Source organism: Brachycentrus maculatus, unplaced genomic scaffold (assembly GCF_059751285.1).
Source record: "Brachycentrus maculatus isolate JH-2025_06_01 unplaced genomic scaffold, ASM5975128v1 h1tg000345l, whole genome shotgun sequence".
Taxonomy (NCBI): domain Eukaryota; kingdom Metazoa; phylum Arthropoda; class Insecta; order Trichoptera; family Brachycentridae; genus Brachycentrus; species Brachycentrus maculatus.
The window spans coordinates 309728-336570 of record NW_028281094.1 but is presented as its reverse complement, the minus strand read 5'-3'; the positions used below and the strand labels follow the sequence as shown (position 1 = coordinate 336570).

At 30.9% G+C, this 26843-nt stretch overlaps 1 protein-coding gene across 1 annotated transcript in view; it reads right to left on the bottom strand.

Moving 5' to 3' along the window:
* LOC148303808 (chondroitin sulfate N-acetylgalactosaminyltransferase 1-like) overlaps positions 1 to 26843 on the bottom strand; it is a 153777-nt gene that overhangs the window by 111366 nt on the left and 15568 nt on the right. The window contains exon 2 of the mRNA XM_088269343.1: positions 1072 to 1125. Coding sequence (XP_088125469.1) covers positions 1072 to 1109 — 38 coding nt within the window. The 5' untranslated portion in view covers positions 1110 to 1125. The remainder of the gene's footprint in view (positions 1 to 1071; positions 1126 to 26843) is intronic.

The following is a 26843-nucleotide window of genomic DNA, read 5'->3' as shown; positions in this document are numbered from 1 at the left end:
AAATGCTTTTGTTCAATCCCACACAAACAATGATTAGTTTTATTTCAATCCAATATCAGTAAAACAATCAAGCAAAGTGTTTCTCGAACAAAGATAAAAGCAATTACATATGCTCTTATACTCGTAGTGCCTATCACTGTTAGAGGGTGTGCTGTATGGTAATACTAAATGAAAGGTAAAATCTACCTCAAAACAACAGTTTTGATAGCAGAAGGGGAGTTAATATCCCTATTCCAATCAGGATCCCGAAATTAAAAAAAAAAATGTAAAAAAAAACAAAGGAAGAAGGAATAGAAAAAAATTTAATAATCTTTGATTTTAAAAACACAAATAGGCTTAACTTTAATAAGAAATGAAAATAAATCTTAAAGAATTTTGGATGAGATTGATATGTTAATTGCATCGCAATTTTCAAAACCGCTCTAAGATTTACCCTAAATCGGTATAAGGATCAAAATAAAAATATTTTTATCAATTAAAAAATGCAAATTACTGTTTTTCATTTGTAAAATAATTAAATAGTATAATAATTTTTAAATTTCATAACAAAATTTGATTTCGACATTACAATGTTATAATTTGTTCCTAAGAATGCATATACTTTTGACCCTTCTCCGAACTTAATGGTATATAGAGCACTGCATCAAATTGATACGATTATTAATTTTATAAATGCAAGGTGATCACTACTGCGCTTCAAGCACCAGTCCAGGGTAAAATTCAATAAATATAGTCATATTGTTTTTCACTGCCCCGAAGCTCAGCATAGTAGCTTTATGTATTTATACATTTTGGAGGAGGATAAAATGAATAAACTAAATATATTATTTCGAGAAATAATAATAATTGAATTGATGAAGAATAATTAAATTGAATTGAATAATAATTGAATAAACTTTGTTTACATACTGTTACATCTCATCATTTCTGTTTTAAAATTATTATTTTTTTATTTCGTAAGTTTTACAACACATGGGATATATCCCTTATTACAACATTCGGCGTCCTATCTATAGTATAATTTACAATTTAAGAACTTTCTAGGCATGTAAAATTAAAAGTAATATTTACCGAGATGTGGAGTCCGGCGATTCCAGCAGTTTTGACATGCGGCCAAAATTGAATCTGAAAAAAAAACTTAAGTATTGTAAACACAATTTCGTACCAGGCAAACGAATTTATATACTGAACATAACAAAGACCATTGAAAAAGCTCAGAGAAAACTCGCATTAAAACAGCTTTCGAGAGTAACCCAAGCAATTGAAAGCATTGAAATATGGCGACATCGGGTGATGTCTTTCGTTCCCTTTTTATACAATCCAATGATAACGGCCGGGGGTGTGTCGTTATTATAATTTATTTGGAGGCTCTCGTGTGGACCGATGTTCGAATTCCTAACGGTTCGAGGTATTTGCATAACTACCCTAGCCTCCTACTACCCGGTCCTGTTCCATAACGAGCAAGGGGATAACGGATAACGACTAACGACGAATGATTATGTCCCGTTAATCAATTATAAGTATGATTGATAGAACGGAATTAGCAGATTGAGTATTATCGAATTTTGGAGATGCTTGAATCCTAAATTTTTTGTCTAATATTTTGTTTCGAAAAATTGAGTCAAAATCAATTGTTCTTTTTAAGCAACCAAAAACGTTTTAATGATATAAATTGAAAGTATAGAAAATGGTGATATTACAAATAATATAATCTATTTGATATGTGATGTAGCGTAGTTAAGTTGACGCTAGACTGTTAAAATGGCGTCTTGTGCTCAATTCCCGCCAATTCAATAGTAAATTTAAAGATTTGTTCTGTATATTAAAAGCATTGTTCAATTTGTGATATTGTAATATAACACTCTTCTAACTTTTCAAAGTTGTATTATACAAGTAAACTATAAATGATAAAGAGATTGTTTAAAAAAAATAATTCAGGTGTTCTGGGTATGGTAAGTTATATTCCATGCGTTCCTTTTCTATAACATCTCATTAATTTGCAGACATGCAAATCTATAACCTCTTAAATAAATCATTGAGGAATATTCCTTTAAAAATAATTAAAACTTGAATTACATTCCCGTATATAATTTTCAATCTGACCTTTATTTAATATTACCCTGGAATCATAGGACTGATAACTTTTCTTCTCTTATTTAACGTGAATATAACACTGCTTCTATACTATGCAGTGCTCTATGCATCATTGAGTGGTGAAAAGGGTTAAAGATGAATATAATTTTTGCTTTAAAAAGAGATAAAAATAGCAAAATAAAATACAAATAAATGTATATTTTATACGAGTACCTCACACGAAAATAATTCACACTTAAAATATACACATGTAAACTGTATGTATAAAATGAATAAAATGTACATTTTACAATGCTATTTTTATCTCCTTTTCAAACAGAAATATTCATATATTTTCTCCTAAAATAAAATTAATATTATAAGAAAGTTATTTGTATTAAATTGACATCATAAAAGTGAAATTATTTTTCAAAAATTTTGGAGGGTCACAATATCTCAGACGTTGATTTAAAAATAGCCTGGCACGAGTAAGTCCTTACTAAGAATATATTAGATGTTCAACCTTCTGAACAAAATAAAGGGTTGCTGGTTCAACCCTTCGCGCGCGTCTTATGTTTTCTCTCAGGTGATTGTAGTGCCAGGCAGCTTTCTTACACACCCCTATGTGGGGGTTGATGTACCCATAAAGTTACTTAATGCGCTACCATAAGTGCTGAACTGGAAACTTAGACATTATTTAACAATGACGCGAATAATGACTCGCTGACACGAGGGACTGAATAATAGATAAGTCGTGATGTAACGCATACATCATTTTTTAAATATGATACCACAGCCTTAAATGTATTAGCATTACTGTCTGGTTCATTTCACATCTGTCAATATGATTTAGATGATGGAAACGCGTTAGTGAAATTTTGGTCAAAATAGTATTTTTTATATTATTAACTACACAATGCATGATTAATAAGATGGTAATTTTTGACTTTTTAAATATAAATTTAAAATTATATTTTGTCGTTTTGGACAAAATACGTTACTTTAAATAACGTATTTTGAAATGTTTTAAACAAGTTTTCTTACTTTTTTTGACATCTCAATAATATTTATGAAATCTAAATATATACATGGATTTAAAGTCTAAATCCTTGTTCGAAAAAATAGCGTCTCCCAGTTTGTAAAATAATCCGGGAAGGGTCTTAAGCTTACTTAAATCCACTACTCACACACGAAGCAACGTGTTTTATATATGCATATATATATATATATATATATATATATATATATATATATATATATATATATATATATATATATATATATATATATATATAAAAATATATATATATAAATATATATATGTGTATATATATATATATATATATATATATATATATATATATACATTTATTTGAGTTACAAATTTGAGTAGTGTTACACGTGGGTAAAGTGATCACTTTAAGCAATATATGACAGGTCTTTAACCCTGTAAATACTTCCGGATCTTATTCAATGATGTCGAAAACGCAGAAAATTTTTTTTCGTTGCCGTTATTATTCATCAACTCCTCAGCGTTCCCCCACAAATATTAAGAAACGAATTAAACTGCATTACTTTCGGCTTTCTATTGTTCCGGGATAATACATAGTTCTAAATCGATTGACCGATATGGTTGTACTGTCTTTGAGCTAAGGAGGTGTTCACTTTTTCTAAAGCTTTCAGACTTTTATTTTAGTTTCTTCTTCTTCTTCTTGGTGAAGGTAGCCTGTTTTAAAGAGGGATTAGCCTCCTGCGATGTCGATTCCCAGCTATCGATCCATTTCTTTGGTGGTCTGCCCGATAGTCGTCGACCATGGAGTCAGCCGTACAGTACGATGTGGAGGAGTCTGGATGATAAAATTCTCCTCACATGCGCATACCATTGTCTCTTTCGTAGCCTTCCCTACCTAACGACATCTTCGATCTCGCATATTTCCCTTAACCTGGCGTTTCTTATTCTATCTCGAAGACTCTTGCCTGACATAGAGTCTTCATTTATTTTAGTTTCTTAAGGTGGAGACTGACCGGAGCATTTCGTCGTAACATAACGTCGTAATATCGCTCGCGGCGAGCATCACCGAGCATTCGAAACTATGGATGGAGCGCTCGATTCGGTGTACTGACTGCCTGAATGCTCACATCGTAACGTGTTACGTTACGACGAAATGCTCCGGTCAGTCTCCACCTTAATGTACAGTTTTAATTGTACACGGAGAACGCCAATTATTTTTGAAATTGTTACATTCGGGGTATAAAATTCGATTGATAGTTGTAAAAAATCGGACACCAAAAGGCATAAATTCAAAGCGTCACACTTTTACTGCCGGTTGTGGAAGGTGTTCGCGTCGTAAATTTTGGTGAGCCATAAAAAATACGGTCGCACCGTAAATACGCTAAATAATGACCGCAAATATCCAATAAAAACATAACGCGCTTATTCGCGGGAAATACAATGCGTATCGAGTACTCCTGCGTTCCAATCTGGATGTTTTTACATTTTTGACTTTATATATATATAGGACGTCCATAATATAACTGACCAATTTTTAAATGTGGTTTAAATACACTATTTTTTTTCAATTATGAATCGTCGAGGTACCTTTAAAAGTTCGCAAATCAAAAGTTAATTGTAGACGAATTATTAGGAATAAAATAAGAAGTATGTAATTTTCAATTTTATTTTTTATCAAACTGGTGTCTGATGATGTCGGTTACGAGAAAACCTGGTTGCTGATGAAATAAAATTCATGTAGAAAAAATTACACAGTTGTTATTTTATTCTATAAAATGCAGTTCCACCAAGAAATGTCGGTACAAAACTTAAATCTAGTAGAATCATTTTAAACTTTTTATTTTTAAAACCAAGAAGTGAGAATTCTTTCATATTAAGTATAAAAATCATTACATCGTTTATAGATTTAACATATATAACTTCAATTGAATAACGTGATGATTTAAATATAGAAATCTAATTGTTCAGAAAGACCATTTTTGAGTTAAAATTTTTCTAAACACTAGTAGTTTAGGAGAACTACAGACTTTCTCGGCTATTTAGTTCAACGGACGACCAGTAATGGATAAATGTCACAACATGTGATTATTGGCTAATAAATAAATATGAAAAATCACAAGACAATCGGTAGTATTCTTATTGAAATATGTAGAGAAATAAGGGATATATGAAGGTTTAAACATTAGATATTTTTATAAAACGAAAAACGTGCGTTCGCATACGTCATCAAAATTCCGTCATCGAACGTTTTATGAAGTCATATGGTTTATTGTCCATGGTTTATAGACCTGTAATAGTAGTAGTATGGATTATTTGTTTACCACTACACTGCCATTTGTGTTATACAAATATGAGAGGAGGGAGGTGGGAGGGTGGTTCCATAGACATTAACAAATAGAGCCGCCAATAATTTAGCAATGACACCAACATTAAAATCACTCAATCATTTCTGTGACGTCATTCGTTGCCAACTTACGAAAATAACGTTTTGTCGAAAGTGAATTTTCCAAAAGACAATGATGAATGAAAATATTAATTATATCGGCTATTATAAACATAAATCGAGTCTAATACAATCTTTTATAGGTTGAGGATGTTAAATTAGATATTCCTCCCGTATGACAAAGATCCATTGCTGGCGAATTATAAAACTGCACTCCCTCACTATTTTGATATATTATTGAGATTTTTTTTAAACGTAAACACACACGGGTAGTTTCTAGAACATCTGTAGTCCTCAAAACTAGTCGCGATTTCATCAATAAATTCAAAAGTAATCTTATAAAAGTTTCTCTTTTTTACATTTAAAGTAAATCTTTATAACAGCTCACAAAAGAGATACTTGTAACTCGAATCTGATAATACCAATCTGGAGACAGAATGGAATAATCATTATCTTAAGTGTACTCCATTATTACAATGGACCTCTCAAACTGTTATTCTCCCACCCTTCGATCTTTTCCAGTAGTTCAAATAGATTAAATATCAGTAAATATTGTAAAGGACTATATTGTTACTTTATCCTTTCTTCGGGCATTCTTTTCTCGAGAAAAATACAAAGAATATCTCATTTCCGAGTAATTTTACCTTGTCCTTTGATATGTCCCCTTCTGCGGAAATATTTGAAGCGAAAGGCAAAACACTACCCCCTCTACGAGTGCAATTAACCCTTAACAGGATATTGCTTTGTGACCAAAGCGGTTACAAAATTGTTACTATTTTTAGATAAAAGCTATCTAAAGTTTTATCAAAAATACACTTATTCAGTAATATACTATTTTCAGGAAGAAAGGATCACAATAGTGTTCCTATTCTCAATTCTACAGAGAAATAAATAATTATACTAATATAAGAGTTTCTGTTTTATAAAAAGTTTCTTTACATCTTACAAATACATATCTCTAGTGAAGTTCTAGTGATTCAAGAACAAGGTTTCTAAATTGGTTCATATATAGAACTTCCAAGAAATTGAGTAGTGCGGTTGTCAATAATTGGTAGAATTGGTGAATGTTACACGTGTGTAAAGTGATCACTTAAACCAGCCTATGACGGTCGTCAGCCCCATAAATGCACAGACTTCCATATTCTTCTACATCTTTGATGAGATGTTAAAAAATAATATGAAATTACATTTCATCCATAAACATGATTTCAAATATTTCAATTAACCAGTTCCCAGGTTAGCCCGAGTGTGACTCGGGCAAGGATTTTGCATTGTAGTAATGAGCCCGAGTGCTGCTCGGAAAAATCGTATTTCGACTTCTCAGTTTTGATTTGCCTGAGAAAAATATATTTTTGTGTATTTTTTTATTGAAAAACCTGACGGAAGCATGGAGTTTCTCAAATAAGGGTTGAAAGTAGAATGAATGAAGTCGAAATGTGATCTCTCAAATATCCCTTTGAAAGATAATCACATTGGTTAAATTTTGTTTTGGTATAAATTTGTATAATTATGAATTACTAATTGACTGTAGAGTTTCCAATGAAGTTTTTTTTCACTCATTTAAATTGACACAAATCCTTATTTTTTTTTTGTAAATACAGGAAGCGATGGTATGAACGTAGAGCGTGAAGTTGACATATATTTATACATACTGAATGTCGTAAATAATGATATACACAAAATTTTCATTATTAACTTCTATCGGAGATGAAGAAAAATATGAAAGTCTGGGCATTTACTGGCCTGACGACCGTCATAGGCTGGTCTAAGTGATTACTTTACACACGTGTAACATTCACCAATTCTACCCATTATTGACAACTACACTACTCAAATTCTTGGAAATTATAAATATTTGAAACTATTTTGAAACATTGTTCTTGAATCACTAGAACTTCAATAGAGACATCTATTGGTAAGATGAACATATTCAAACTTCCATATTCTTCATCATCTTTTAAGAGATATCAAAAATAATATGAAATACAACTCCTATAATTGGAGATAATCCAGAATTGTGAACAAGTGTTTGGACACACTTAAAATGTCGGAACTTCTATCAGTACATGACAAAGTTATCAATTCCGATATTAACTAACATATATTTTATATAAATTAAATAGTTTCGCAGATATTGTTATCATTATCTCTGGAATGAATGTACTCATAATTGATAAATTATCATCTATAACAATAAAGAGAATCTATGGCTGTAAGTTAAAAACTTCACCAAGTTATGTAACCTATTATTCCTCCACGTTCTGATTTATTAAAACATAAATTGAAGTCCACAATTTCTCTGTCATTAAGAGTAAGAATACGCCGATAAATTACAGCAGCCTAATGGAAACATTAGCTCACTTTATTCCGCAGAGAATTCGCGTACATTATAAGGAAATATGTCTCTATAATAATATATTATCATAAAACATCGACAGAGAGTTCGGCATTGTGTCTGAAACCAAAAAGACACATTCGTATAGTATTACAGTTTTTATTAGTTATTTCACTTCATTTAAACATCCATATTATACGAAAAAAAACGAATTGATTATGCCTATGTTACACAAGAATATATTTCATACAAAAAATACATTGTAATATTTTATAATTTTTTTTTTAATAATCATGTATTTTTTTATATCCTTAATTGAAAATAATAAGTTTGTATTTAGCGGAAGTTCCTGTCAAAGCACAAGAGCTTAGTTTCTTTTTTGGAGGGGCACAGCGCAAATCGAATTAGATGCTTTATAAGAAGAAATATCTAGTAATTAATTAAACGGCAGCGTCAATAGAGTAATATACATAGCTCATGGCGGACAACGTGCTTCTTGACATCGTTATTATCAAGCATTTTCAGTGTTTTGATTGCGTTGTTGTCTCATGGCTTTTTAAGTTGGTAACAAATGTTTTGTGATAAGTGATAAATTGTGAAAGATTGTATTATTTAAGATAGGGCAATCGATTCTATAATGCTATTGTGTGCACTTTTTCCGTGAATATAAAATATTCTTTGCAATATAACATATTGTTTTGCCGAATTCAGTATATATAAAAAAATGTATTTCCAACGCATTGTCAAATTGTCCACGAGAAAGACATGGATTTCCTAGTTCAAATCAAACTCAACGAACATCAAATAAATGCTTTTTGTTTTTTCTTCGTCATTGAAAAACAAACAATACCAAGAACCTATATAAGGGTCAAACTTACATTTTCCCAATATTTTGTGTCATTTGGTTCATTATTTCCAGAGAAATAAAGTTTTTGATCATTTTATATTTCAATTAATTAATTAACCGCGTCCAAAATTTACAAAAATCCGCTTACAGCTAAGACAAACATATCGCTCACTCCTTTCAACAACGTCATAAATAAAAAATATACGATTCTCACTTGTGCATGTTTTCGGAATGTCCAGAAAATGTACTATATCCCAGCAAACGCGGCATATTTTTAACTTAATATTTACCCGCTACAGGGCAGAAAGTGTTGTTTTTGCGTTTTAACGATAAGATATTGTTTAATTGCTTTTTTAAATACACTAAATATTTTTCAAATGCAGAAAAATTCTTCAGGTTTTACCTAAAAAGTTCTTTTGCACAGTAAAAATAAGTAGCTTGATATTTATTTTTAATACATTTTACTATATTCTTAAACTTTAAAAACGATTTCCTGAAAAATCAAGTTTTTTTTTATTTATGACGTTGATGAAAGGAGTGAGCGATATATTCAAAATCTGTAGTCAATTAGACATGTAAAGAAATAGCTTCCGAGATTAGCGGTACGTATATCAAACATATGCTCTAACGTTTTATATATTAACATATACTTATGAATGAGATGTTTATTCATATTATTTATAAAATTATTTTTAAGGTAAAAAAATCCTAATGATAAAAAATATATGTCATCGGTTTCTACCTCCTTAAGTTTTTAAGTTCTTTTTTAAGTCGAGTTTTGTTGGAGTTAACGATAAGCCACTTAAATGGAAGGATGAGCTTCCCGTTTACTAGGGACTTTTGCTTAGAAGTTCCAAGTTAGGTGCTACAAATCTGATATCCTTAAGGCGTGTTTCAAAATCTTAAAAATGGCTTCTGAATTCGTAATTAAACTTACTTGTAATATCATTAAAACATCAGGCGCGGATTTTAATCAACGGTGGTAGATTAAAGCCGTTTTTTATTCGACGATAAAGAAAGTAAAAATCACAAAAAATAATTAAAATCAGAATTTCAAATGAAATTATACATACTTCTTGTTTAATTAATGACGAGTTTGTTTTAAAAATAAATGTTTCATTCAATACTTGTGTGAATTTCTTTAATGTTAAACTTTGTTTAATTTAAAACAAATTGATATTATTAAAAATATTTTTTGTTCTACTTATTTTATTAACAACTTATTAATTTTGAAATAAATACATATTATACTTTAAACTTGTTAATTTAAAAACGAATAAAGTTTTTAAAAATATTTTACGTAATACTTGTTTAATTAAAAATGCATTGATGTTAATATTTTTTTATATTTTTTGTAATTAATTTTTTAATAAAAAATATAGCAAATACATATACATGTAGGTACATTGATTTATTTAAAGATAATAACATTATGGTCAAGGCTTTTGCCCCATATTTAAAAGAAAATGAACGAAAAATGGCTGCAACATGAGGAAGAAACTAGCAAAAATTCAGAAGTCACTCGGAGTTTGCACATTCGTATTTGTTAACGTATTAGTTAATTGTATCTTGAGTAAAAAACATCAAATATTGTAATGAAATATTTATATCTTTATGTAACTATGAGTAACTTTTCTTGGTACGATTTTTATATACTCACACTGCGTCATGATAATTTTTTCGTGACAATTTATACTGTTTTTCATATACAACTTATATCACTAACAGCGTATATCTTTCTTTTCTGTGACTAACTTGAAACATTATTATAATTGCCTTCTAAATCCCAATTAAATAATACGTTCTCACAAAGTGATAACCATAAAAAACTTTAAAGTATCGTATCTTTCCTGTTAAAAACACATAAAGATATAATTTTTAATCCATTTTTTTAAAAAGAATTATGTTCAAAAGTTTAAATTTATCTAAAATTCAAGTCGCCTGAATAATTTCCATTTTTCACATTTGTAAAAAAACGTTTTCCCCATTGGATACATTCGTTCTCCCAAATATGTACGAATGTTCGTTCTCCAATTTCGGAATTCAGGCACGATGTTGGTCCGTGGATGTATTACAAAACACAACATTCATATTTTATGGTCAGTAAAAACATTACCGATTGTTTTAATTCAAATACCCTTTTATACACCATCAATCATTTTGTTTCGGGAGAATACAATCATTGTGCGTCACAAAACGGCAACTTTATTCGTGTGTATGTAAAATCGATTCTTTTGTTCGGATTGTTTTTGTGCGTTAAGGGTTAATTAACTTGTATTTTTAACACAAACAATGAAACTATTAACGTTAAAATAACATTTTCCGACCAAAATATCCCTATTTATTATGAAACAGCGTCATATGCTGAATTACACAATAAGAGTACGTCCGATAGTAAAAAGTAAATTTAAAGTTTTTTTTGTCACATAACATTAAATGTGTTTATGTTTGTGTGTGTGCAAATGTTATGTACGTATTATGTATATAGATATATGTAACCAGAATTTGTTTATAAGTCTATCTAAACTAAGCGGGTTTAATACTTATCATTTAAATTTCTTAAAATCTATTGATACGTGTTCCGATATATTCAGCATCATTGTTAAACACCGTATCCAGTGTTACTATTCCAATAAACGGTGTTTAAAAATGTTGCTAAATGCTTCAAAACACTGGGCACAGTAGATTTTAATAAGCAGTGATAGTAACAAAGTTACCATTTTAATTTAAAATGTACATAGTGGAATTTCGTTGGACCCACACATACTCTTATTTTATTTTCATGTTTTGAACATACCCAAAAAGTTTTTACCTGCAAATATTTACAAAAAATACATTTTTACTTGGTATTTTTGTCCCTTTCGGATCTTAAAAATCTTGATTTTACAAGGATTGAAAAATAAAAATTCAAAACATCTGTACCATTGGCCCCTATCATCGAGAGAACGAAATGATACAAGGGTTAAATTTTACAAAATGTTTCTTGAATGTTTTTCGCTGATACTTTGTGGTACATTTTATAAACTTTATAAAATTATAAAACTTTGTTTTAATCACTTTTTTACTGACACAATTTAACCTACCTATTTATTTGGTTTGTTTTTAATGTTTTTTAATTAAAATAAACCCTGATGATGACAAGGTTCTTGTCGAAACCGGTAGGATAAATTGTATCAATAAAAAAGTGGTTAAAACAAAGTTACGTAATTTTATAAAGTTTCAAAATGTGTTTAATTTTCACGTGGGTAAATGTTTTTTTAAGTAGAAGAACACACAATTTTGTAACTGATTGAAGAAAGATAAGACGGAAATACACACCTGAATTTTGGATTCAAACAAATACGTAAAAATTTCTCTTCTCGGTTCGTTTGCGAATGTAGACGTGAGTAATGGCATCTCATATGAAAGGTATCTATCGTAAATCAGGTTCCAGGTTATCCCTTTCCTGAGCAACTAGTTCCAGAGATTCGAGGCCAGTGGCGGGCGGCGGCTTCTAGAACTGGAATTGGCAAAGTTTTCTCATATGCTACACCTTATCCCCACACCTAAGCTAAGACAATGCCTGGCTAAACCGCCATAAAGAGTTTGAAGGACAATTGAATTTTATGGAGAAAAGGCGAACCTTTTCTTCCAACGAACGAGGAAGAAATTCACCGAGACTTAAAATTGAATTATAAAAAATGGTGTCTCATTAATTTAATTCTTTTAAATCCAAAAATAAGGATTTAATAAATCCACGTCCTTTACTTAAATATACTTTTATATGAGTACGTATGTACTTAAATATACTCATATTAAATATAAGTATTAACATACTCACGTACAAAAAAGTATTAAGAATATATTCCACATCTAATATAAGGAAAAGTAATTGAAGATTTTTTTTCATTGTCTTTTAAAAAAGTGTAAGATACCAAGTATTCAACAAAATAAAAACAAAAATTTCAAATTCTTGATATTCAACGAAAAACTTAAATATAAATACTGTTAAATGTTATATTTCTTCTTAATACGGTTTTGTAAAAACTATTATGAAATTTATATGAAGTCAAAGAATGAATTGAACTCGATTTTAAAAAAATACTTTTTTCTTCTGATTTTGAAACAGAATATTCACAGATATAATGCAAGCGAAAAAATAATACTTTGGAAAACAAAATTAAATATATTGAATTTATCTTTTTTTTTTTGTTTCTATACATAAATCATAAATTATACATATTTAGAACTTTTTTTTGCAGAGACCCACCAAACCACCTTGTGTGTCTTGTCGGTGGAGTAAAATAATACTTTACTTTTCGTTAAATAATGTATAGGACTCGTCCTTAAGGCAAAGAATGTATTGGACTCAATTAAAATAATAATTTGCAACATTTTGAGTGTGTCCAAATACTACAAATAAAATAAAAATAAGTACAAACCTCCATTTCATCTTACCAATAGATGTCTCTAGTGAAGTTCTAGTAATTCAATGTTTCAAAATAGAGCATTTTGAGTGTGTCCAAACACTTGTTCACAAAATCTGGATTATCTCCAATTACAGGAGTTATTTTCATATTATTTTTTAACATCTCACTTATCTCATTTCATCTAGTGAAGTTCTAGTGATTCAAGAACAAAGTTTCTAAATTGGTTCATATATATAGAACTTCCAAGAATTTGAGTAGTGTGGTTGTCAATAATGGCTAGAATTGGTGAATGTTACACGTGTGTAAAGTGGCCACTTAAACCAGCCTATGACGGTCGTCAGCCCCGTAAATGCCCAGACTTCCATATTCTTCTTCATCTTTGATGAGATGTCAAAAAATAATATGAAAAATAATACTAATAATAAAAACACATTTATTCTTCTGATTCTTAAACATAATAATAACAGAAATAATACAAAGAAACAAAAATAATACTTTCGAAATCAAAAGTAAATGTATTTTACTTTTCGTCAATGAATGTACTGACCTCGATAAAAAAAAACACTTTTTTCTTCTGATACTTATACAAAACATTAACAGATATAATACAAAAAAATTATACTTTCGAAAGCAAAAGTAAATGTTCTTCACTTTTCGTGTAATACGAGACTCGAGCAAAATTCTGTACAAAAAGTCCTCGGCGAGTAATTTGAGACAGAATATTTCGCCAAACAAAACTGAAACACAATAAAAGAAACAACACAAGTCAACTCAGCAAAAGTTTGTTTTATTTATAGTAAATATACTTAGGACTGCTTCGGTTCCGAGGAAAAACTCGTAAATTAGCAAAGTTGGACGATAAGCGTTGATGAAAGTATTAACTTAAGTTTTGTCAATGCCGAACTTACTCCTCTCACCATACGACTTATGTACGTTATCTCGAAATAGATAAAATTTAACTTTTTCAACCTTTATGGAAGCAACACTTTGTTATATGGTTTTCTTAACAATGCATTCACAATACAAAGAACACAGAATTATAACATATACAATGGAATTGTATTTGTAGTACTGATGGATACCGTTCGATAATTATGACACACTCTCGTCGTGGGTTTGATTCCCGCCAATGATAAAATAAATTCAAGAAATATATCTATATTTTCAATAAGTCTGGGTGTTTGTGATGTATTTTTTACATTAAGCTTCCCTATCCTTACTATCCTACGTGAGGATAAGCTTCTAAATGTAGAGGCTTAGTGGATTATTTCTCAATCCCATATAAATAAAAATATTACATAATTTACTCTTTTGCACAACAAACGCAACTAAGACAATGTTTAATAATTGCGTAATCGGAAGCTGCAATTCGTAGTCAATATATTTTGTTTTAAAAAATCTATTATAGGTTTGTATGTACGATAATACAATCAAAATTCATCTAATTAATATGTATATTTAATGTCAAGTTATTATTTTTATTTCAATTTTACTTGATGAATGCTATTATTTTTAATGCTATTATTTAACTTCCACAAAGGCGACTTCGGCCAGCTATATTACCTCATGGACGGTATCGATTGGGGAGATCTGTATAACAAATCGGATGTAAACGAGGCGGTACAATATTTTTATTATACTGTTGAATGTGTATTTGATTCCTGCTTCCCTAGAAGATCTCAGGCTGCTGGTGGAAGGCGATATCCGAAGTGGTTTTCTAGGGATATTATTAGAGACATACAGACTAAGCATTTCTATCATAAGAAATGGAAAGCTTCTGGCTGCCACAGTGATTATGAGATGTTTGGACGTTACAGATCTGTCGTGAGACGTAGCATTCGATTAGCATACCGGGAGTTCATTACCAGCATGGAAAATGGTATTCTTCAGGATCCAAATACTTTTTGGGACTACATAAAGTCTCAAAAGGCGGATGGTGGGAATATTAACTCCATGACGTGGGGTGAAAAAATAGTACGGGGTGCAGACATTGCCGAGGCGTTTGCAGGTCATTTTAAGACTGTATATAGTAATGAACCTCCGCTTCTTGATATTAGCATTGCCAAGAAATGTTCGCCGACCGGTGCGCAGTTTATTGATGTTTGTAATATCAATGAGAAAGATGTGGCCGACACTATAAAAAAATTAAGTAACACTAATTCTCTTGGTCCAGATTTCATTCCAACTTTCTTCCTAAAAGGCTGCGTGGATTTGATTAAAAGACCACTTTGTTTTTTGTATAATCTTTCAGTGAATACAGGGGTCTTCCCGGAAACATGGAAGATGTCAAAGGTTACTCCTATACATAAGAGTGGCTCTAAGTCATCCGTAGAAAATTATAGACCTGTAGCTGTTCTTTCTGCACCAGCTAAGGTATTTGAAATCATAATAAGTAAAATCGTCGCTTCCCGAGTAGAGCCGTTTATAATTGATGAACAACATGGATTCAGGAAAGGCCGATCGGTTGAAACAAATCTGATGGTTTTTACGAATTACGTCACAGAAGCTCTAGACGCGGGACATCAGGTCGACTGTTCATATAATGACTTCGCCAAGGCCTTTGATACAGTCAACCATGATGTCTTATTGAAGAGGCTGTATGAGATCGGTTTCTCGGATGGTATGCTAAAATTAATGGCGAGCTACCTTCAAAACAGAAACCAATACGTCTCCTACGGTCTATTTGCGTCAGAGTCCTTCAATACTTTCTCGGGTGTCCCGCAAGGTTCTAACCTGGGTCCATTATTGTTTTCTATTTTCATTAATAATATCAAGAATGTAATTTTAAACTCACGGTTTTTGTTATTTGCGGATGACCTAAAGCTTTTCTTAAAGGTGACAACTTTTGACGATTTTCGTCTTCTCCAAGCAGATATATCAAATATATGTGAATGGGGAAGACGAAACAAATTAATGTTTAATGTTTCCAAGTGTTCGATCACGTCTTTCACTAGGGCCCAAAAAACATTATTTTATCGCTACAAAATGAACGACCAAAATCTGATGCGAGCATCGAATGTTAGGGATCTGGGCGTTAGATTTGTGAGCACCCTGACATTTCACGATCATATAGAGGCAGTCAGTAGTAATGCATTGAAAATGCTAGGATTTGTTCTGCGTACTGCCAGGGTTTTCGAAAATACCCGCGTGCTGAGAACTCTTTATAACTCCTTGTTGCGAAGTAGACTCGAGAGTGGCTCGATGATCTGGGGGCCACACGAGCTTAAGTACTCTCTTATGGTAGAGAAAGTCCAAAAGAAGTTTTTGAGGTATCTCTACATGAGAGAGTACGGCTATTATCCTTGGCTCTACCCGACCCAGTTTCTCCAGGGTATGCTTGGCTACAATAGTTTAGAGACTAGAAGGAATGCGTATTTGATTACGCATTTTTATCGATTGTTGCGCGGTATGATCGATAATCCTGAAATTATCCAGAGCATTGGTCTGTATGTTCCCGATAGTTACCTAAGACAGCGTCGGCATAGATTGTTTCAGATTCCTATACACAGGACCAACCTGCCGATGGTTATGCCTGTAGGAAGAGCTACCGCTATGTTGAACAATATCACATTGGATATTGATCTGTTCCATGTGTCCGAAGGAGTTTTCCGAAGCGAGATTCTTCTACACATTTAACAAGAGTCTTCTTGTGTAATTTTTAATTTGTTTTTTTAATATATACGCCTTAAATGTTTGTTTGTAATGTATATATTAATTATTGAATAAATTGAATTGAAATTGAATTGAATTTTTTAAAAATCTTTTATGGCACGTGTTTCGATGCGTGCAGCATCATAATCAAATATATTGACAATGATATTAAATACATTGAAACACATGTCACAGTAAATTTTACGAGACAATGATAATGTATAACGTTCATTCTGTTACAATTTCTGAAAGGCAAAGAAAGAATGTTCGTTTTTAGATTATTTTCTTAGTTGGATTAGTATTTGTACGTCGGTGGAACACAATAATTCAGCTAAAACTTTCAGGTAAAAAAACTTTCCAGAGCTTTTTATCTCAATAAGCTGTTTCATAGATCACGTGATCCTTGTTAGGGCGGTCGAGTGGGGGATGGAGAGAGCTACGTGCAAGAGAGGCAAACTTTTAATGGAAATAATATTGTATTTTGAACTCAGCAAAAATTATTTCCCAATATTTTGAGGTTGTCAGAAATGAATCTGCGGGAAGAAATGAATGTAAGGAAATCACAACCATATTTTATTAATGAAACATTTCAAGAGCCTTTGCTTATTTTGATGAAGTTCAGTTCCTATCCATAAGGTATCAGTGTGACCTCTTTTATTATTGTGACCTGTTTAGATCTATTGTGATGGATTTCAAAGTTATATCTGACCTTAGGTATTTGATATAGGGTATTTGATATGGCTACAAAGTGGGGAAGGAGCACTCCTACATTCTCGGGTTTAATTAGGTAACTTTCCAGGATGCGATTCCTTGTATCAGTTATAAATTTTAGGTAGCACTGATACAACAGTGTCTTATAGTATTTAAAATACTTAATTATATATCATTCATTTGATAAAATTTTATAATTTATATAATAAAATAATATAAAAAGAAAAATGTCTATAATATGCAATAAAATAAGATATGACCGAATGAAGCCAAAATATCTTTGTATGCATGATGTATTTATATTTATAAATATGAAATATATTAATTTTAAGTTTACAAAAGTAAAGTGTCTTTAAAACATAAATTTGCAACACTTTTATAGATTGTTAAATGTTATAATATTATAAAAAGAACCAGAGATATTTACTCCACAGATTTTATCATTTTATATCATAGACATAATAAAATCGAAATCGCTAACATGACATATTCACTGTAGAAGTTAAAATTTAGTTCCGAATTCGTGCCTTACCTAACCATTGCGTTAATCTTCTAGCTTTGCACATTCCACTAGTAAACCTAACAGTGAACCTAAATTCATTATTGTTGTATGTTAATACCCCAGGCAGCTAATCCTTAAATAACAGCAGATATTGCATGCTCAGTTAATACACCACATTTTGAATAAACATATCTAGGTACTATTATCAGTATCAAAAATCTAAATCAAATAAGAACCAAAAACAAAGTAAAACTAACTAACTAACTAACTAACCATCACGCCGCTTCCCCGCAGGGGTAGACAGAGAGAATAGAACGCCACACTACTCTGTTTTACTTTTCTTTCCTCACTCATTCGTTCTACATGTCCAAACCATTTCAACACACCTTTCTCAAATTTTATCGATAATGCTTATCTCAGCTTTGCATTCCTTCCTTATTTCACTATTCGAACATCTATCATACATCGTTTTGTCGCACATTCTTCTGAGAGATCGCATTTCGACCGCATTCAGTCTACTTTCATCCTTCTTTTGCCAACTCCATGTTTCACTTCCAAAAACAAGGTAAATAAATAAAAAATGTAATTAACAGCTTATCACTAACGCATATGTTTTGCTTCAGGACTCAAACGTTAAGCCGTAGGTCTTAATATCTCTTTCTACTAGTTTCAATATTGGGGATTGGTTGACAGCAACGTCCTGCATCCCTTCCTTCATCCCAATTTGTCTTCAGCGATCTTCTTCAACCCTTTATAGAAGGTATAACTTCTGTCGTGGCATATTTGGTTTAGATACTTCCGGCAAAGACGCCTTCTGCTAATCAACCCCTCATAGTCAAAAATATCGAAATCCTTTAGTACACAACCATGCTACACGATTTACACACAACGAAGATTTGATAGTCCCAAGAATTAACAATAAATATGAGAGTCGAACACTGCAATATATCGTTCCGAACATTTTTAATTTGTTGCCGACGGATGTTAGAGGTCAAAATATAATATGGATCAAAGGTAAAATAAAGGAATGGGTAAATGATCAAGAGTTTTCTGAAAATTGTAAAATGTTTATATTCTTAATTTTTCCTCTTTTTTGTTTGTATATTAGGTAAAAATCGTTAAAAACAATAAAAAGTGTATTAAGAACTCCACTGACAAGACACACAAGGTGGTTTGGTGGGTCTCTGCAAAAAAGTTCTAAAAATGTATAAATTGTGATTTAAATAAATGTATACAAATTTAAAAAAAAACATTAAATAAAAAAAAATGCATTCCCTGCAGTAAAACGTGTGTAGCAGGACATAACCCATATGGTGTTTGACAGTTGCTTGGTTTCCTTTATCCTCCTGAGATTTTTTTCATTCGTAATGTGGTCAATAAATTCTAAGTTTTCGGTTATGGGTTTACATCTCGAAGGCTTCCGATCTTCTTTGATCTTTTTCACCCATACATTATTTCTAGCAGCCATACATCAAAACACTTTTCACTTATGTCAGGACTAGTTGCTTGTTACCTTGTTTTTATTATATTTTACAAAACATAGCGTGTACTCTTAAATTAACTATTTCCTCTTTACTTATTTTTATTTTTCCATGGCCTCTATTCCTAGTCAATCTTAACTTTAACACTCTCCTTATCATTCATCGTTCAGTTTATGTAATACCACTTAAATGGTATTACACAAAGTGAACGATGAATAATAAGGAGAGTATTATATTTCTTTCCCACAAAATTAACCATCCTCTTAATATACCATATTTTAACTCTATATTTTATACCTTTATTTATTAAATAGTGAACACTGAATTCCGTGTCAACACATGGCAGATAAACTATTCGTTCATTTTATAGAATAAGTAACAAGAAAATGGTTGAGTATAAGTTCAATATTATTATTTTAAGACCTCTAGTTTTTATTTTTACAGGCATGAAAAGTGTTATAATGTTACAAACCGTGTTTCATTACTAAGAATAATAATTTACGGTGGCATTTTCGAGATGGTTAAACGATATTTGTTTTTTTACCTAGACAGTATTTATCTGAAATTGAAACGAGATGATTTTTAACGCGCTAACTATCGTTGGTATTTATAAATTGTAATCTAAACACGCCAGAGAATCAAACAATTAATTTAAAAACCCATTTTTTAACAATGAAATCATATAAAATTGTTTCTATTTTAAGATTCAACCACAGACCTATTACAACTTAACATTTATGGATCACAAAATTTATTTACTGGAAATAATTGAATTGAAGGGTTAACTAAAAGAAAATATAAACTGAGAAGTTCAAATGCATCACTTCTCGTAAAAAAAATGTATGAGAAGGGAAGCATCGCGTGATAGTATCTTTGTTCAATACATTTTAGGACATTCAATTCAGCCATTCTCAATATTGCGTGTATTAACGACATATGTATATCCAACTCCTAACGGCAAAGTTAGGTTGGTACACATTAAAGTTTTACTTTATTTTGTCGTATTTTTGCTTTTTAGGAATTTTTTCAATACACGCAGGTTATCCAAATATCCATGTCGTCAACATTGATGAATAATATCGATCGAGTACAAACTATATTAACAGAGTATATGTTATGTTCAACAATTAAAATAATACTAGTTCATTTTATTACAATTAAGGATAATCACTCTAAAACAATCCTAACATATGCATTTAAGAATCGCTCTACATATTATCACCTCCGAGCAAAGCACACAAATCACCCCAACACACTTTATGGAAATATACATAGAACGACAAGATCACAGAATGTATTCTGTCGGTCAAAATGTAACACATACCACTTTTGCTCAATGGAACATTGATTATTATTTTATAAAGTTGTCCAACCGCTTACCGCTATCCACAAAGTCATTAAATAACGAAACTAAGCAAAAACAAGTTATTCATAAATGGGTAACAGATGGAGGGCAGATAGCAAAGGCAATCAATCATTTTGACATTAATAAGTCAACATTATTAACGTTAATTAGCAAGTAGAATTTGATAATTGTTAAAAATAACTGGTCATTTCAAAAGTCTACGTAACTGAGATTCTCTTATATGAAAATATTGCAAAAAATACTTCGAAGGTACAAATACATCAACATATATACATAATCATAAAACCATTACAACGTTTTTAGTGTGTCTAAATATGTACTTGTTCACTAATCTGGATTATCTCCAATAAGAATTATTTTTTACATTATTGTTCACATCTCAACAAAGATGAAGAAGAATATGTAATTATGGACATTTACAGGGCTTCTGACTGTCATAGTCTGGTTTAAATTATCAATTTACACACGTGTAACATTCACCAATTCTACCCATCCATCCTATGACGCTCCCCACAACTTACACCCTACAGCCTATAACGGCCGTAAGCCTGTAAATGCCCTGAATTTTTAATTCTTCTTCATCTCTTTTAAGATGTCAACAATAATGTAAGTCATTTATACATGTAAGAAAAAATATTAAACCAACACGTATGTGCGTAATGAGTATGATTCCTTTTTGGCTAATCAAATATTGAATTTCTGACGTTTTTTACGCACATTATGTATTCTGTCTAAGAAAACATGTCGGCAAACCCCTTGGGCAGGACTTGAAACTTTTTACATCTGGTGTCATTACAAGGGAAGAGGTTGCGAACATGAAATATTCATAAGCTCCTATGTACCGTGTCGCAGTCGCTTACATACATATTTACACTGCCCAGCCAAGAGTCGTGTGATATGTCTGAAAACCTAGAAATCAGCAAAATTTGAAATGAAATGAAAAGCAAACACAAAAATATCCTTGAATTTATTTTTATGCTTATTTTTTTTAAAGTGATATATTCCAGCAAATGTTATTTTCCATCTAAATGGATAAAATGATGAATCAATAGGTAGTCTGTATTTGACATTCAAAATACCAAAATATGACGTTTTTAAGATGAATATAAATTTTAAAGTGTTTCATAAATTTATGTGTATGTATTTTATAACAGTCGCATTTTCCAATAAATTTTATTTTCTTTCTCTTTGTTAAAAAAATATAAATAAAAAGTAGGTTTTTGACATACGTAATACCTAAATATGAAATATTTCATATTTATATTTAATAATAATAAAAACAAAACCCTTATCCGCACCCCAATGGTGCATAGGGCACTGCGTCATACAAACGCAGTGTTATCTTGATCGTTTACACATGAAGGAAAGGTGATCAGCCCACTTCTACAAGTACCAGTCCAGGGTAATATTGAATAAATATTACAGTGAAAAAATCACTCATATTTATTCTTACCCCCCCTGGGAATCGAACCCGGGTCCTCCAGAACGGTAGACGAGCGTGCTGACCATTACACTACGGAGGCGGACATTTATATATACTTAGATATATTTTTTTTAAATCACATTTTACAACAATTGTAATTTTCCATCTGTAGGTTGGTATTAATTATCATCCAACATACGGGTAATCTGTATTTGTTGTTCATAATACCAAAATATGACGTTCAAAAAAACAATGTCATTTTATATTTCTTATTTTTATGTTTTTTTTATAGTCACGTTTTCCGGCAAATGCTTTTTTTTATCTGCAGGTTACAATGAAAAATCAATGGGTAATCTATATTTGACTTTCCTAATACCAAAATTTTAAGGAACTTATTTTAATGTTTATTTTTTTTAACAGTCACATTTTCCAGGAAATGTTTTTATCTGTAGGTTAAAATGATAAATCAATGGGTAATCTGTATTTGACGTTCGTAATACCAAAATACATATTACGTTTTAGAGTACAATATCATTTTTATTATGTTTCATAAAAAGCGAATTATACTTGTTTTCAGAGCGATACGAAGGTATTATTTTTTATCGACTTGTGTGAATTGTAAAACATTTCACCTTTCATTGTCAATATGTATTACAGAACATACTCGTGGTAAAAATATTTTTGTTCGGTTTGAGATATTTGTTCTTGTTATTTCGCAAATTTTCGTATTATTATTTATATTCGCAAGTTATTCCCGAAATTTTATACTTTGTCAATTCTTCAGCTATTAAAAAAAAATTAAAGAGTCTTGGATTCAAGCATCTTCTTTCATCATCTTTAACCTAGATAAAGACAAAGTGTAATTTTGGGCATTTCCAGGGCTTACGACATATCACACGCTGGTTTAAGTGTAACTTATACAAGTGTAACTTACCTATTACATACCATATGTTCAAAGTGATCACATAAACCAGCTTTTAACAGCTCATTTAACCTGTAAATGCCCAGATATTTAAATTGTTCTTCGTTTATTTCTGTGATATTATTGATAAAATATCAAACTCGAAATTTAATAAATCAGAAAATATAATTTAAAAAAAACTGAAAAATTTATAACAAATTCAAATCACGATTAAATGATCGAATAATGTGTGTCGGTTTTTTTTTCAATAAATGTATCTACATGCCGGTATATCATTAAATGTTCATAATAAAGTAAAATTTAACAAAAATAATACTATTTTATTTATTGTTTCGGCATTAACTTAAAAAAAATGCTGTTTGAGAATGTTTTGAACAGCTAATAATGTCAAATAGAGATTCGATACCATAATTAAAATGTAACATTGTTTTAAAATCACTATAAATATTTTATTTTAACATAATTATAACGTCTACCGGTTTCGAAGCTAACCGTTTCTTTATCAAGACTGATTGATAAAGAAGCGGTTGGCTTCAAAACCGGTAAACATGATAATTAAATTATAAAAAATATTTAATGTGATTTTAAAACAAAGTTACATTTTAATTACAAAATGGAAAATCACAAAGTTAGTGCTTCAAATATAAATTATAGATCCGATACTGTTTAAAATCAAATATATTTCATTAAAGTGAGTCGTACAAACCGTGGATTAAATGAAAATGAAACATTCGCCAAATCCTCCCATATCATATTGATTCAATTCACCAAATCGCAATGAGTTTCCATCGGTCTACGGTTGATTGAATTCATATCTGTTTGTTTTACGCACTTAATCCATAATAACCGCCAAGCGCTTCATAATTTGTTGCACGTTTTACCTTTTGCCAATATTTGCTTAATAAATTTCCGAATAAACACGAACATCGAATGATCAGTTTTTTATGTGGAGTTTTAACCTCATGCTGAAACTAACATCTTGGTTGAAAAAAAGTGTATTAAAAGAATAAATGGGCGTTAATTGTAACGTGCCGTTGGGATAATTTTGAATGAAAACAGCACTTTACGAATAACCCATTAATATTATTACATTTATTGCTATTATTACAACTATTACTTTTATTAGAATTATCGTTATTCTTATTGCTTTTGTTATATAAGAAAAGTAGAGGCGTTTTTCAGAGCAGCAGAGAAAAATAATCTTTCTTTAGTGATCAGCAACGTTGGGTAGACCTAACACGGCACCGAACGTAAAAAGAAAAATTATGATTATCGTTAAAATAGTAAAATAATAATAATAGGGCACTGCGTCATACAAACGCAGTTTTATCTTGATCGTTTTACACATGAAGGAAAGGTGATTAGCCCTCCACTTCAGGTACCAGTCTAGGGTAATATTGAATAAATATTACAGTGAAAAAATCACTTATGTTTATTTTACCCCCCTTGGGAATCGAACCCGGGACCTTCAGAACGGTGGCCGACATGCTGACCATTACACTACGGAGGCGGACAAAATTGCATGATTATCGTTACTGACCCTAATGTTAAAGATGTTATTTTATTAAAAAATTATTGTTATTTTTCAAAACATATAAATATTGATGATGTTTATATGTGAAGGTGTTTTTTATGAAGGATAAAAACTGAAAAACGTTTTTTTATTTTTATTTCTTTATAAAAAAACATCTAAAAATTGGTAGTAGAATAAATGATCTGTTTTTATTATCACAACCATTCAGATGCTTTTAACGTATTTCTGTACCGTATGTTGTATTATCGACCTTTATAAACGCCTCAGGATGCTAAGGTACCGAAAATGTAAGACGAAAAAAAAATGTATGCCCTGTGAGGAAAACATGCAATTAAAAATATTAGTAAAAATAAAAATAAAATTCTCGAACATTGACTAGACATAATAATCATATATGGTTATCAAATATTTTGTACTTATCGCTTACATAATAATAAGGCAATTTGTATATATTTTTGGCATGGCCCCATGCACAAACGCGCCAACGTGTCGGATTACTTGCATTTTGCATAGAAAGTTGTCCAAATCTCCCCAAACACCCGGATGTCATGGTTTAGTATATCCTAATGAAAGGCAAACAACGGATGTTACCTCTGAGGACATCCAACTAAACCCGTGATAAGTTAGTGTCAACACGATACAAGGTACAAAACATGATCAATAAACTTGGACGTTCAGATCCATCATTCCGTTCAAATGATTGACTTGCGCTTCAGGAAGCATTGAAATCTAGCTTTTGTTAGCCAATCAGTCAGTATCAACGGATTATGTTGATATAGCTTTGTAACTAACTAACTAACAATCACGCCACTTCTCCGAAGGGGCAAGCAAAGAGAATAGAGCGATACAACACCCTGTCTTTGCAAACATTAAACACTTCCTCCATATTCATACATCCCTTACATCCCCAAATTAAGTCAATCAAATGATTTCACACATATTATTATAATAAAGGAAAACTCAATAATAATACTTATTTATATTGTGAGCGTAATTATGTACTGAAATAAAATATTAATGTTTCCTTTAATACCTGTGAATGTAAAAACAGTGTAAAATCGGGCATATATTTACTTTCAATTCTAGTGCTTTCGTGTTGAAGCACTATCAAAATAAACGCAGCTTTTAACTGCATTTTAACCACTTGAAGCTTTTAAATACATTAGCCTTTAGAGAGCAAAATCACAAAAGTTATATATTTTCAACAGTATCTATGTTTCTATTACGTACTACAAACAGGGAGTTTAAAACCCTTTGAAAGTGTATCACATTGATTAAATGCTGTTTTTGTGTAAAATTTGAATTACTTTTAAATAAATTTAGGCATGAAAATTTACTGTTGAATGCTGAGTTTCCAATGAAGGTTTTTTGTTCTTAAATTGATACAAATACCCATTTATTTATGACCACAAAAAGGGAATTTATCAGAAAAGTATGCTGCAAAACGATGTATGACAATTTCTCAAATAGATGTGAAATAAGAAAAAATGCATCATCGAAAAAATTAAGAAAGGAGTATTGAGATGGTTTGGACATATACTAGAGTAAATTATTGTAAGGACCCAACCATTCCTAAACCCGGAAATATGTACAATATTTTGAGTGCGTCCAAGTTTTTGTTTACAAAACTGGGTTTGTTCTCTTAGTATTTTGATATCTCTTCATTTATTTGAATAAATAAACATAAATAACTAGTAAGTGGATGAATCCATATTCATAAACAAAGATTTGACTCACCCAAAATATTATTAATAAATAAGTGGTACAATTTTTTTTTAATACAAAAATTAAGTGATGTTCTAAAACGTTTTCTAGTACGTTCAATAATTCGGGAAGAATCTTACATACGTTTTCATAAAGACCACTGCCAATTAAAAAAAACTTACCAAACTTTACCATAGATGGTCTTGAGAACTACCATATGAAATAAAGTTTCATTTGAAAGAGAACACACAACTTCCAAAATTTGAGTTATGTGGTTGTCAATCATGATTTGTGAATTTTTTTTATAACCCTTATCCGCACCTAATGGTGCATAGGGCACTGCATCAAATTGACGCAGTGTTATCTTGATCATTACTTACATGAAGGCAAGGTGATCACTTTTGCGCTTCAGGAACCAGTCCAGGGTAAT